The following is a 12,279-nucleotide window of genomic DNA, read 5'->3' as shown; positions in this document are numbered from 1 at the left end:
CGTCTCTGTTAGATCCGCGAATACGGAGCGAGGATCATTTGTTTAAAAGTGAGTCAATTGACAGGATCTCGTAACAAAACGTGATTGTTAATTCCAGAGATCCTCAGAAACTCAACTGTCAGTGATTTCCTTCGGGCCCCCAAGGCGATGGATTTGACAAATGTTCTTCTTCCCCGTTCTGTCACAAGGCTTCGTTTGTGCAGAATGCGATGCTCCTGGATGCAGCCAACCGACAGCTCTAAGAGAGGAGAAAGGTCTTTAAGTGAATTAGAATGGTTTTAAACCGGAGTGATCGATCAAATAAATTCTGACCACTTTAATTGGTTTCACTAAATTTAATTGGTCGTAATTTCACGACGAAACGTTTGATTTAGCTGACAAACCTGCCCCTCTGAGGAATATCATGACATTATAGCATAGCCATAACAGTTGATTTTACACAATTACAGTGTGTGAAAGCAATAATTTAATATATTAAGAACTTTAATGATTTTTAAGGCAAGTCATTGCACATTATGATCTCTGAAAGTGCTGAAATTATTCTTCAAGGTAATTTATCACGAGATTATAGTAAATGATGTGTTGAAGATCATTTAATAACAGCAGGGTTGTGCTGGAGTGGTTGCATAGAAAACATGGACATTATGGATCTCTCGGTTAGGGTTCTGGTGGAAAGCAACTCTCCGTGTTACTGTGACTGTTTGGAAGAGACAGTTGTGTCGTCGGACTGGGGAGTGTAAGAGGCAGGGCTAGAATCATAGAATCATAGAATTTACAGTGCAGAAGGAGGCCATATGGCCCATCGAGTTGGAAAGAGCACCCCACTAAATAAAGATCTGGCTGGGAACTGATGTCATACAGAATACAATCTTAAAAAAATAGAACAGGGAGAGAATTTAGCAAGGCCCAGGCCCAATCAGTAATCCTAACAGACCGAGGCCTGTTCTCTCTCGCTGCACACTGCCTTTCCCGATCCACGAAACAGGCAGATCGAATACCTGAGAGTTATCTAGCTCCTGAAGCGGCTATCAGTCTCAGAGGTCTGCACAGCACAACCAGGAAGTGAGGTGGGGGAGGGATTGGGGGGGGGGGGGGGGTGGTTAGAGTTTCCACTTTGGGTACTAAATATAAATGTAAATAATCTTTATTGTCACAAGTAGGCTTACATTAACACTGCAATAAAGTTACTGTGAAAAGCCCCTCGTCACCACATTCCGGCACCTGTTCGGGTACACAGAGGGAGAATTCAGAATTCTCAGCTGGTATGGGAATTGAACCAGCCCTCTATTAGAAATCTTCCCTCAGTCAACTCAGTCGGGCAGTGTAATAGAGAATGACCATTTAGAAGAGCTTTTTAATGTGTTTCATTGAAATGAAATGAAATGAAAATCGCTTATTGTCACAAGTAGGCTTTAAATGAAGTTACTGTGAAAAGCCCCTAGTCGCCACATTCCGGCGCCTGTTTGGGGAGGCTGGTACGGTATTTGAACCGTGCTGATGGCCTGCCTTGTTCTGCTTTCAAAGCCAGCGATTTAGCCCTGTGCTAACCCGGTGCAGTTTTGTTAATTCAGCTGAGAGTGGGATTGTCAAAGGAAAAGCATTTTTAATAAAAGTGACCCGCACTTCGTCAACGAATAACATGATTTCCAGTCACTGGAAATGCATTTAAAAAGCTATACTGATTAAATTAATATTTCATTACACCAGTCAGTTTTTTTTAGCAAATTAAGTATTTGTTGACATGAAAATATCTTTTTAAAAAATACCAACTATTGCATGTGTGCTTAAGGAATTTCAATTAACTCGATAGAATTCGTAATTAAAAAACTGGTATCAGTAATAGAGAAACAACAAGATTGTTATAAAAAGTTACTGTGAAAAGCCCCTAGTCGCCACATTCCGGCGCCTGGTACAGGAATTGAACCGTGCTGCTGGCCTGCTTTGGTCTGCTTTTAAAGCCAGCAATTTAGCCCAGTGTGCTAAACCAGCCCCTATTTTCACATATACAAAAAGAATCAGAAGATCAAAACAATTCAATTGACAAATAAACAACCACCCCCACCTCCACCTGCTCCCCTGATGCCTTCCACACTTCGCATTCTGCCTTCCCCATTTTAACCAGCTTACCCTCCCCAAAACCACCCCTCCCCACTTGCTGACCCCTCAAACAATCTTAAAGAAACAGTAAACGGCTTCCACCTCCGGGTGACCCTGTCTGCCGACCCCCTCAATGCGAACTTAACCTTCTCCAGCCTCAGGAATTCTGCCAGGACGCTCACCCACACCCCCACTTTCGGCGGCTCCGAGCCCCGCCACCTGAGCCAAATCCGCCTTCGGGCTGCCAGGGAGGCAAAGGCCAAATCATCGGCATCTCTCACCCCCTGGACTCCCCGATCTTCCGACACGCCAAACATCGCCCCCTCTGGACTCAGAACCAGCTCCACACCTCCAGCACCTCAGACATCAGGGGCGGGATTCACTGACCCCCCCCAGGTCGGAGAATCGCAGGGGGGCAGCATGAATCCCGGCCCCCGGCGGCCGCCGAATTCTCCGGCACCGGAGATTCAGCGGGGGCGCCACCCCGCCCCCCCCGGGGATTCTCTGGCCCGCGATGGGCCGAAGTCCCGCTGCTGCTATGCCGGTCCCGCCGGCGTGAATTGAACCAAGTCCCTTACCGGCGGGACCTGGCGACGCGAGCGGGCTCCGGGGTCCTGGGGGGGGGGGTTGCGGGGCGATCTGGCCCCGGGGAGTGCCCCCACGGTGGCCTGGCCCGCGATCGGGGCCCACCGATCCACCGGCGGGCCTGTGCCGTGGGGGCACTCTTTTACTACGCGTCGGCCGTGTCGGTCTCCGCGATGGCCGACACGTAGGTGACCCCTCCCTGCGCATGCGCGGGGATGACGTCAGCAGCCGCTGACGCTCCCGCGCATGCGCGGACTCCGCTGCCCGGCGGAGTCCCTTCGGCCCCGGCTGACGTGGTGCCAAAGGCCTTCCACGCCAGCCGGCGGGGCGCCAACCACTCCGGGGCGGGCCTAGCCCTTAAAGGTGTGGGCTTGGCTCCTAAAGGTGCGAAGGAATCCGCACTTTTGGGGCGGCCCGACGCCGGAGTGTTTCACGCCACTCCATCCCGCCGGTACCCCCCGCCCCGCCGGGTAGGGGAGAAACCCGCCCCAAGTCTGAGAAACCCTCCCAGAACCCTCTCAGTCTCGGACTTGGCCAGAACATGTGGACGTTCAGTTGTATTCAAGAACCTTCTCAAGGGCAATTAGGGATGGGCTATAAACGCCGGCCTCCTCAATGACATCCACATCCGATGAACGATTTTTAAAAAAAGACTAGCTTATTTTTAAAACTCCCCTGAGCTTTTTCGGCTCCAGTCCATTCCATCTGGAACATGCCGTGTTACCGACGATAACAAACAGAAATTCAACTGCCGCGTGCGTTTTATTTTGCGAACGGCTTGGTTTAAAAAAGTGTCAGCTATTGAAGTGAAGAATGAATAGTCCCTGGCACAAAAGGAACAGTATCAATAGAGTACTCAATGATTTGATCTGAGGAGAGCTCAGATGATACTTAACGGTGAAGTATTGAGTTTCTAGACAGTGACTGAAACTGTAATGAAATTTGAGATTCATCGCAGTTGGATCTTTGCTGGTGTTACCTAAAACTCTTAAAAATCAGGACAATAAAAGGCAATCAAAAGGCAAGATCAAACCAATAGGACAACATTTCATTCCACTTGTGGTTACTGTCAAAATATTTTAAACGGTAGCCAGGAGTCAATTGCATTTCTTGCAATCTGTTTAGTTGCGTACATTCTCGAAGCAAATTGGCAATGTCACCATTTACAGAGTTACTTAAAGGGAGGCAGTGGTGTAGTGGTATTGTCGCTGGACTAATAACCCAGAGACCCAGGGTCACACTCTGGGGACCGGGGTTCAAATCCCACTATGGCAGATGATGAAATTTGAATTCAATAAAAAATATGGAATTAAAAGCCTTAAAGGTGACCATGAATCGATTGTCGTAAAAACCCACCTGGTTCACTAATGTCCTTTAGGGACGTGAATCATAGAATCATTGAATTTACAGTGCAGCAGGAGGTGATTCGGCCCATCGAATCTGCACTGGCATTTGGAAAGAGCACCCTATTAAAGCCCACGCCTCCATCATAGCCCAGTAACTCCACCTAACGTTTTTGGACACTAAGGGGCAATTTAGCATGGTCAATGCACCTAACCCGCACATCTTTGGACTGCGGGAGGAAACCGGAGCACCCGGAGGAAACCCACGCACACACGGGGAGAATGTGCAGACTCCGCACAGACAGTGACCCAAGCTGGGAATTGAACCCGGGTCCTTGGAGCAGTGAGGCTGCGGTGCTAACCATTGTGCCACCGTGCCGCCACGCCGCCCTTACCAGGTGTGGCCTACATGTGACTCCAGATCCACAGCAATGTGATTGACGCTTAAATGCCCTCAGGCATGGACAATAAATGCTGGCCCAGCCAGCGACATCCACATCCCATGAATGATTTTTTAAAAAGTTAGCATGCAAATGTGTGGCTGTGGGGTACAAAGACTTGTTGAATGTTTAGGTGGTCAACTTCCCGAAGGCAGCTTTTCTGTCTGTTTACCCCATCACGTCCCTAACTTCGGGCAAAAGCTCACAGATGCCCCCTGCACCCTCCCTGCCCGGCACCACCTCCAGCCTGGGATTAATATCGTCAGACTACTTTGCAGAAACTCTGTTGAGGCTGTGGCAGGAACATGGCCAGAATCGGAAAACCCTCCCACCCCTTGTTATTTTTGGAAATGACCGGATTAACTCTCCTCTTCTTTCTTTTAGCAGCATCACGTTGCAGAATTCCCATGGCACAGGCTCTGGCCATTCCAGCGGCGGATGCAGCAGCTCCAGTGAGTCCGGAAGCAGCTCGGAATCTGATTCGGACAGCGAAAGCAGCTCCAGTGACAGTGAGTGCAATGAGGGCCCTCGCAGTGCAACGCCAGAGGTACGGGATGCTCCTGTCTAATCAGACAGCTACAAGTATGAATGCACCCTGCAGTTTTTTTTTTAGTTCTTTCCGCCACCCAGAAAGAAGAGGGAAGAGGGCAGGTGGGAACACCGCCGATTCTCACGTTCTTTGCCATGTTATACGCACCGTTCCGACTTTGAATGATATCCCCATTCCTTCACTGTCACTGGGTCAAAATCCTGCAGCAGCCTCCCTATCAGCACTGTGGTGTGCTGACATTACATGGACTGCAGCGGTTCAGGATGAAGGCTGATTTCCACCTTCTTACGGATAATTGGGGAAGGGAAAATAAATGCGGGCCTTTCCAGCAATGCCCACATTGGGGCTGGTTTAGCACAGGGCTAAATCGCTGGCTTTTAAAGCAGACCAAGGCAGGCCAGCAGCACGGTTCAATTCCCATACCAGCCTCCCCGAACAGGTGCCGGAATGTGGCGACTAGGGGCTTTTCACAGTAACTTCATGTGAAGCCTACTTGTGACAATAAGTGATATTCATTTCATTTCATTTCATCTTGGAATTTTGATGCAGTGCCAGTAAGGGAAAATAGAAGAGAAAATGCTGGAAAATCTCAGCAGGTCTGGCAGGCATCTGTAGGGAGAGAAAAGAGCTAACGTTTCGAGTCCGATGACTCTTTGTAGTAAGGCAAATTGATGGCCGGAATTCTCCGAAAGTTGGGATTGTCTGTTCCCGTCGGCAAGGCACCCTGCCCTTGAGTTTCCCAGTGGTGTGGGGTGGGTTCAGTGGGAAACACCATTGATAAGCAGCGGGAGTAGAGAATCTCACCGTCAGCAAGCGACGCGCTGCCGGAAAACGTGCAGTTGGGAGGTCGGAGAATCCCATCCAATATCTATGTTCAAGTCGGAATGGCATGTGACCTGGTGTTGCTGCGATATTGCGGGTTTTGTCCTTCTAGCTAACTGAAGTTGCAGGTCTGACGAATACTGTGAATGTAAATACATGTCTGCCTCATGCCTCTTTATTCACCCTCTCTTCCATGTTCCTCCCTGTTTTTTCTTCTGTTGCTACTCCTTACCTGCCATGGTACAGATCCAGTAGTGTCAGCAATCCCGCAGTCTCGTGCTCAGGTGTCATTCTTACTCCATGGGCTCGACCATGGATTACTTTAAGCAGGTGACTGTCTCTCATGGGCCTAGTCTCATCTCATTCCAATCGTCCCACTAGGGAAGGTGAAGGTGTGGGGAGTTGGTCCGTGGATGAGGAGACCTTGGCTCATCCTTCTGCCAGGTTGGCCATTGTAATCTTCGCCCAGTAAGAAGTCTTACAACACCAGGTTAAAGTCCAACAGGTTTGTTTCAAATCATTAGCTTTCGGAGCACTGCTCCTTCCTCAGGAGAATGAAGAGGTAGGTTCCAGAAACATATACATAGACAAAGTCAAAGATGCCAGATGATACTTTGAATGCGAGCTAGTGATTTGAAATAAACCTGTTGGACTTTAACCTGGTGTTGTAAGACTTCTTACTGTGCTCACCCCAGCCCAACGCTGGCATATGCACATCATTGTAATCTTCAGCAAAGATCAACAAATACAGCGCAGGTCCACTGAAATCCAGCAGCTTCCTGGACAGTATAGCTAACGTGCTATGCCAGGCGCCCAATGAGCCTGTCAAGCTGCTCAACTGCTTTGGGGGAATATGCGAGCGCTGTGCAAAGTGGCCCCTTTTGTGACCAGTGACAATAAAGGTACATTTTGCTTTCCGCTGCATGGGACAATCACAGAAATGCGGAAGCTTTGTTGGCACTCGGCCCATATAAAGCCCATTTCGCTCGAGGCATTCTTTTTCTCACGGAATGTGTGAACAATATATTTACAAGTGTTAACTTGTCGATGTTGAGTTGATGCACAACAGATACCCATTTTCCAATTTATACAGAATATAATGGTATTCGGTGTAAAGGTAAAACGGGGTCGAGAGCAAGGGCAGGGGGTGAATGTCAGCCACTACCAGTGTGCCTGTGAACAAGGAACTGCGCCCCCACCACCCCACCCCTGGGGGACCACTAACAAGCCGTACACTTTTACATGTCGTGCTCCGTGTGTGGCGACGCTATGGGGTTAATAACATCAGTGTTGGGAAGTGGTCCTTAACTCGGCATTAATTGCCAACTTATGGAATTCAATAGGCAGCGGGGCAGGAGGGCCATCCATGGGTCTTCCCACGACGGACTGAAGTGGATCGGAGACAGGAAGGTGGCCACCCGCCCGCCTGATGAAATGTCCCCCAGCGAAACCTGGGGAGGGCGTGAAGTAAAAAGAACAAAGAACAAAGAAAAGTATAACACAGGGACAGGCCCTTCGGCCCTCCAAGCCTGTGCCGACCATGCTGTCTGTAACACCCAATGTGTCTACTGGCAGCAAGGAGTCAGATGTAACTAAAATTTAACGTTCGGGCGCTTTGGATCCTGAAACATTTTTCTTGCTAAACCGATGGTTACCAGGTGAAAACTAAGTTGCCAGAATTTCCAGCACAGAAACAGGTCAACTAGCCTACCAGTGTTTCTGCTCTGCACGAGCATTGGCAAGGACCCCTTTTATCTGATTCTCTCAACAGGCGTAGCCCTACCCAGCAACACTGCCTTACAACTTTAGACAATTGTTCCATTTCATGATTAAAATTATGAAGGGGTTCAATGTGGTAGATGTAGAGACGGTGTTCCCCGTAGTAAGAAAGTCAAAAATTAGGGGGCCATAAATATCAGATAGTCAGTAAGAAATCCAATAGAGAATTCAGGGGCAGCATCTTTACCCAGAGAATGTGAACTCACTCCCAAAGGGAATCACTGAAGCAAACAGCACAGATATATTTAAGGGAAAACCAAATAAACATGAGGGAGAAAGGAATGGAAGAGTATTCTGATACGGTTTCCATGAAGGACTGTATGAAACACTAACACTGGTCGCGTGTGTAATGGACATGTGTGATTGGGCGAGTGTATAATGGGCCATGTGTGATTGGGTGACTGTAACAAATAGTGTGTGATTGAGCAGGTAAATTATCAGCCAGTGTGTGAATTGGCAAATTGGTCATGGACAGTGTGTGATCGAGTAGATGTGTAATGGACAGTGTGTAATGGATGATGCGTGATTGGGTGAGTGAATAATGGATGAAGTGTGAATGGGCGAGTGTGTAATGGATGATGTGGGATTAGGCAAATGTATAATGGATAGTGTGTGATTGGGCGAGTGTATAACTTACAGTGTGTGATTAGGTGAGTTTGTAATGGACAGTGTGTGATTGGATGGGTGTGTAATGCGCCGTGTATGACTGGGTGGGAGGGAGAGGAATGCACAGTGTGTGATTGGGTGAGTGCATAATGTACAGTATGTGATTGGATGTGTGTGTGCATGGTGTGTGTAATGGATAATATGTGATCAGGCAGGTGTGTAAAAAGATGTGTGATCAGTCGGGTGTCTAATGGACAGTGTTTGATTGGTGCGTGTGTAATACACTGTGATGGGTGGGTGTGTAATGTGGTGTGTGATCGGGTGGGTGTGTAATAAACAGTGATAGGGTGGGTGTGTAATTAACAGTGATAGGGTGGGTGTGTAATGCACTGTGATGGGTGGGTGTGTATCACAATGTGATAGGTGGGTGTCATGCAGTGCGTGATAGGATGGGTGTGTAATGAACAGTGATAGGACGGGTGTGTAATACACTGTGATGGGTGGGTGTGTAATGCAAGGTGTGTGATCTGGCCTGTGCCTATACCCTTCAGTACGGAATCGGGAGTGTGTGTAATGGGCAGCTGTTGGTCTAATTGCCGCTATTTGCAATGCTGAATTGTTCCTCCAGCATAAAATAAGTTACGAGTCAGGAAGTAATGAGTGGATTATTCACTCAGGAAAAAGATAATGTTGTGGAGGAGAATGCTGAGCCGCAGGCTAATAGAATAGATGGCATTGAGGTACGTAGGGAAGAGGTGTTGGCAATTCTGGACAGGCTGAAAATAGATAAGTCCCCGGGACCTGATGGGATTTATCCTAGGATTCTCTGGGAGGCCAAGGAAGAGATTGCTGGACCTTTGGCTTTGATTTTTATGTCATCATTGGCTACAGGAATAGTGCCAGAGGACTGGAGGACAGCAAATGTGGTCCCTTTGTTCAAAAAGGGGAGCAGAGACAACCCCGGCAACTATAGACCGGTGAGCCTCACGTCTGTAGTGGGTAAAGTCTTGGAGGGGATTATAAGAGACAAGATTTATAATCATCCAGATAGGAATAATATGATCAGGGATAGTCAGCATGGCTTTGTGAAGGGTAGGTCATGCCTCACAAACCTTATTGAGTTCTTTGAGAAGGTGACTGAACAGGTAGATGAGGGTAGAGCAGTTGATGTGGTGTATATGGATTTCAGCAAAGCGTTTGATAAGGTTCCCCACGGTAGGCTATTGCAGAAAATACGGAGGCTGGGGATTGAGGGTGATTTAGAGATGTGGATCAGAAATTGGCTAGCTGAAAGAAGACAGAGGGTGGTGGTTGATGGGAAATGTTCAGAATGGAGTACAGTCACAAGTGGAGTACCACAAGGATCTGTTCTGGGGCCGTTGCTGTTTGTAATTTTTATCAATGACCTAGAGGAAGGCGCAGAAGGGTGGGTGAGTAAATTTGCAGACGATACTAAAGTCGGTGGTGTTGTCGATAGTGTGGAAGGATGTAACAGGTTACAGAGGGAGATAGATAAGCTGCAGAGCTGGGCTGAGAGGTGGCAAATGGAGTTTAATGTAGAGAAGTGTGAGGTGATTCACTTTGGAAGGAATAACAGGAATGCGGAATATTTGGCTAATGGTAAAGTTCTTGAAAGTGTGGATGAGCAGAGGGATCTAGGTGTCCATGTACATAGATCCCTGAAAGTTGCCACCCAGGTTGATAGGGTTGTGAAGAAGGCCTATGGAGTGTTGGCCTTTATTGGTAGAGGGATTGAGTTCCGGAGTCAGGAGGTCATGTTGCAGCTGTACAGAACTCTGGTTCGGCCGCATTTGGAGTATTGCGTACAGTTCTGGTCACCGCATTATAGGAAGGACGTGGAGGCTTTGGAGCGGGTGCAGAGGAGATTTACCAGGATGTTGCCTGGTATGGAGGGAAAATCTTATGAGGAAAGGCTGATGGACTTGAGGTTGTTTTCGTTGGAGAGAAGAAGGTTAAGAGGAGACTTAATAGAGGCATACAAAATGATCAGGGGGTTAGATAGGGTGGACAGTGAGAGCCTTCTCCCGCGGATGGAAATGGCTGGCACGAGGAGACATAACTTTAAACTGAGGGGTAATAGATATAGGACAGAGGTCAGAGGTAGGTTCTTTACGCAAAGAGTAGTGAGGCCGTGGAATGCCCTACCTGCTACAGTAGTGAACTCGCCAACATTGAGGGCATTTAAAAGTTTATTGGATAAACATATGGATGATAATGGCATAGTGTAGGTTAGATGGCTTTTGTTTCGGTGCAACATCGTGGGCCGAAGGGCCTGTACTGCGCTGTATTGTTCTATGTTCTATATGTTCTATTTGGATCAGCTCACTGTTTGCTGTCAGAATGTTGTGAGGTAACATTTTCTCTTGCTTTTCCCAGCCTGAACCACCATCTACCAATAAGTGGCAATTGGATAAATGGCTCAAAGTCCATTCACACAACAAGACCATCATTAGCAACCAAACAGAATGCGATGGACTCAGTGATTCTCAGTCACAAAGCAATCAGCAGAATGAGGATGGGATGAAAGGGAAGCAGACTATTTCACTGCCTCAGCCAGATTCCAAAGATCGGCTTTTACTCAGCCCCATCAGGGAGAAAGCTAAACCAAGGACTGCACAGAAAACCCCTGAAGGGAAAGGAGTGAAACAAAAGTCGCCAGTGCCCAATGAGCCTGCTCCCCCGAGGAGGATCACAGGTAAAAAACAGCCCAGGAGAGCGGAATGCACTCCCAGCTTGGAGGAACAGAGCTGGGCCAAGCCAAATATCCCCGTCAGCACTCCCAAAGAAAGAGAAAGTCGTGCTTCAGCAGAACAGCCCAAAGCAAAGCCGAGAGCAACCAATAACAAAACAGGACCTAGGAAAGAGCCACGAACCTGCACAGCGCCTGTCATTGACAAGAAAAAGCACCGAGTGCCTGGCAAGATTGTGCCTAAATCGAGAGAGTTTGTGGAGACAGATTCGTCTGATTCCCACACAGATCAAGATGAACACATGCCGGTGATAATCTCAGCCAGTCCAGCTGTCACAACAAACTCCCTCCAACCCAAGGACAGCGGGAGTCTCAATAACTGTCCGAGCAGCACTTCAGTCGACCAAGTTACTACTGACTTGCCGGAACCACCATTTTCACCTCTTCCGTTACCACAAAATGAACTTCTTTCCCCACTGAGAGACTACGAGGAAATTAAATCACTTTGGGTGAAATTTGATCTGAGTCTGTTGACCAGGATTCCTGGGCAAACGCCCCCTGCAGAGCCAGTCCCTACCAAGGCAGAGATAAGACTGTCCAACAGCAAATACAACTATCAGTCCCCTACACCTGTCACAGATAAAAACACCATCAAAGCAAAACGGAAACACAAGGTTAGTGGCCTTTCTGGGACACGCAATCTGGAGGAAGGTTGAGGGTAAAAAAAAATTCAGAAGTGCATTTCAGTTACAAGACTACAGTGGTTATGTTACTGGAGTAGTAATCCAGAGGCCTGAACTAACGATCTGCAAGACATAATTACGAATCACACCATGGCAGCTAGAGGAATTTAAATTCAATTCATTAAATAATATCTTGAATATATTAAAAAAAAACATATAAGTTATGATGACCATGAGTTTTAAAAGCCAGTCTGCTTCAATGGCGTCCTTTTTTTATTCATTCATGAGATGTGGGCATCGTCGGCTGGGTCTCCATTTATTGTTCATCCCATTCATAGCCCTGAACTGAATGGTTTGAGAGTCAACCACATTGCTGTGGGTCTAGAGTCACATGTAGGCCCGATCAGGTAAGGACGGCAGATTTGCTTCCCTAAAGGACGTTAGCGAACCAGCTGGTTTTTAACAACAATTGACAATGGTTTCCTGGTCATCATTAGACTATTAATTCCAGATATTTGTTGAATTCAAATTTCACCATCTGCCGTGGTCAGATTCGAACCCAGCTCCCTGGGTCTCTCAGGGAATGGATCGGTCAGTGGGATTTGACTCGGTGAATCATGTTGGGAAAGAAATTGGGACAGACTTGGACAGTGTGAAGTTCATG

The 12,279-nt window shown here is 47.7% G+C and overlaps 1 protein-coding gene across 5 annotated transcripts in view; it reads left to right on the top strand.

Annotated features, from left to right (window-relative positions):
- Positions 1–12,279, top strand: part of aff2 (AF4/FMR2 family, member 2) — a 658,399-nt gene that overhangs the window by 613,635 nt on the left and 32,485 nt on the right. For 4 of the 5 annotated variants that reach the window (XM_072505920.1, XM_072505921.1, XM_072505918.1 and 1 more), the window contains 2 exons: positions 4,850–5,012; positions 10,620–11,606. In XM_072505920.1, the coding sequence (XP_072362021.1) occupies positions 4,850–5,012; positions 10,620–11,606 (1,150 nt within the window). The remainder of the gene's footprint in view (positions 1–4,849; positions 5,013–10,619; positions 11,607–12,279) is intronic. The other variant, XM_072505919.1, reaches the window with a different exon arrangement.

The sequence above is a fragment of the Scyliorhinus torazame genome, chromosome 5 (assembly GCF_047496885.1).
Source record: "Scyliorhinus torazame isolate Kashiwa2021f chromosome 5, sScyTor2.1, whole genome shotgun sequence".
In the NCBI taxonomy this organism is placed as follows: domain Eukaryota; kingdom Metazoa; phylum Chordata; class Chondrichthyes; order Carcharhiniformes; family Scyliorhinidae; genus Scyliorhinus; species Scyliorhinus torazame.
Note: the sequence above shows the minus strand (reverse complement) of the source record. Positions and strands in the feature narration are given on the sequence as shown.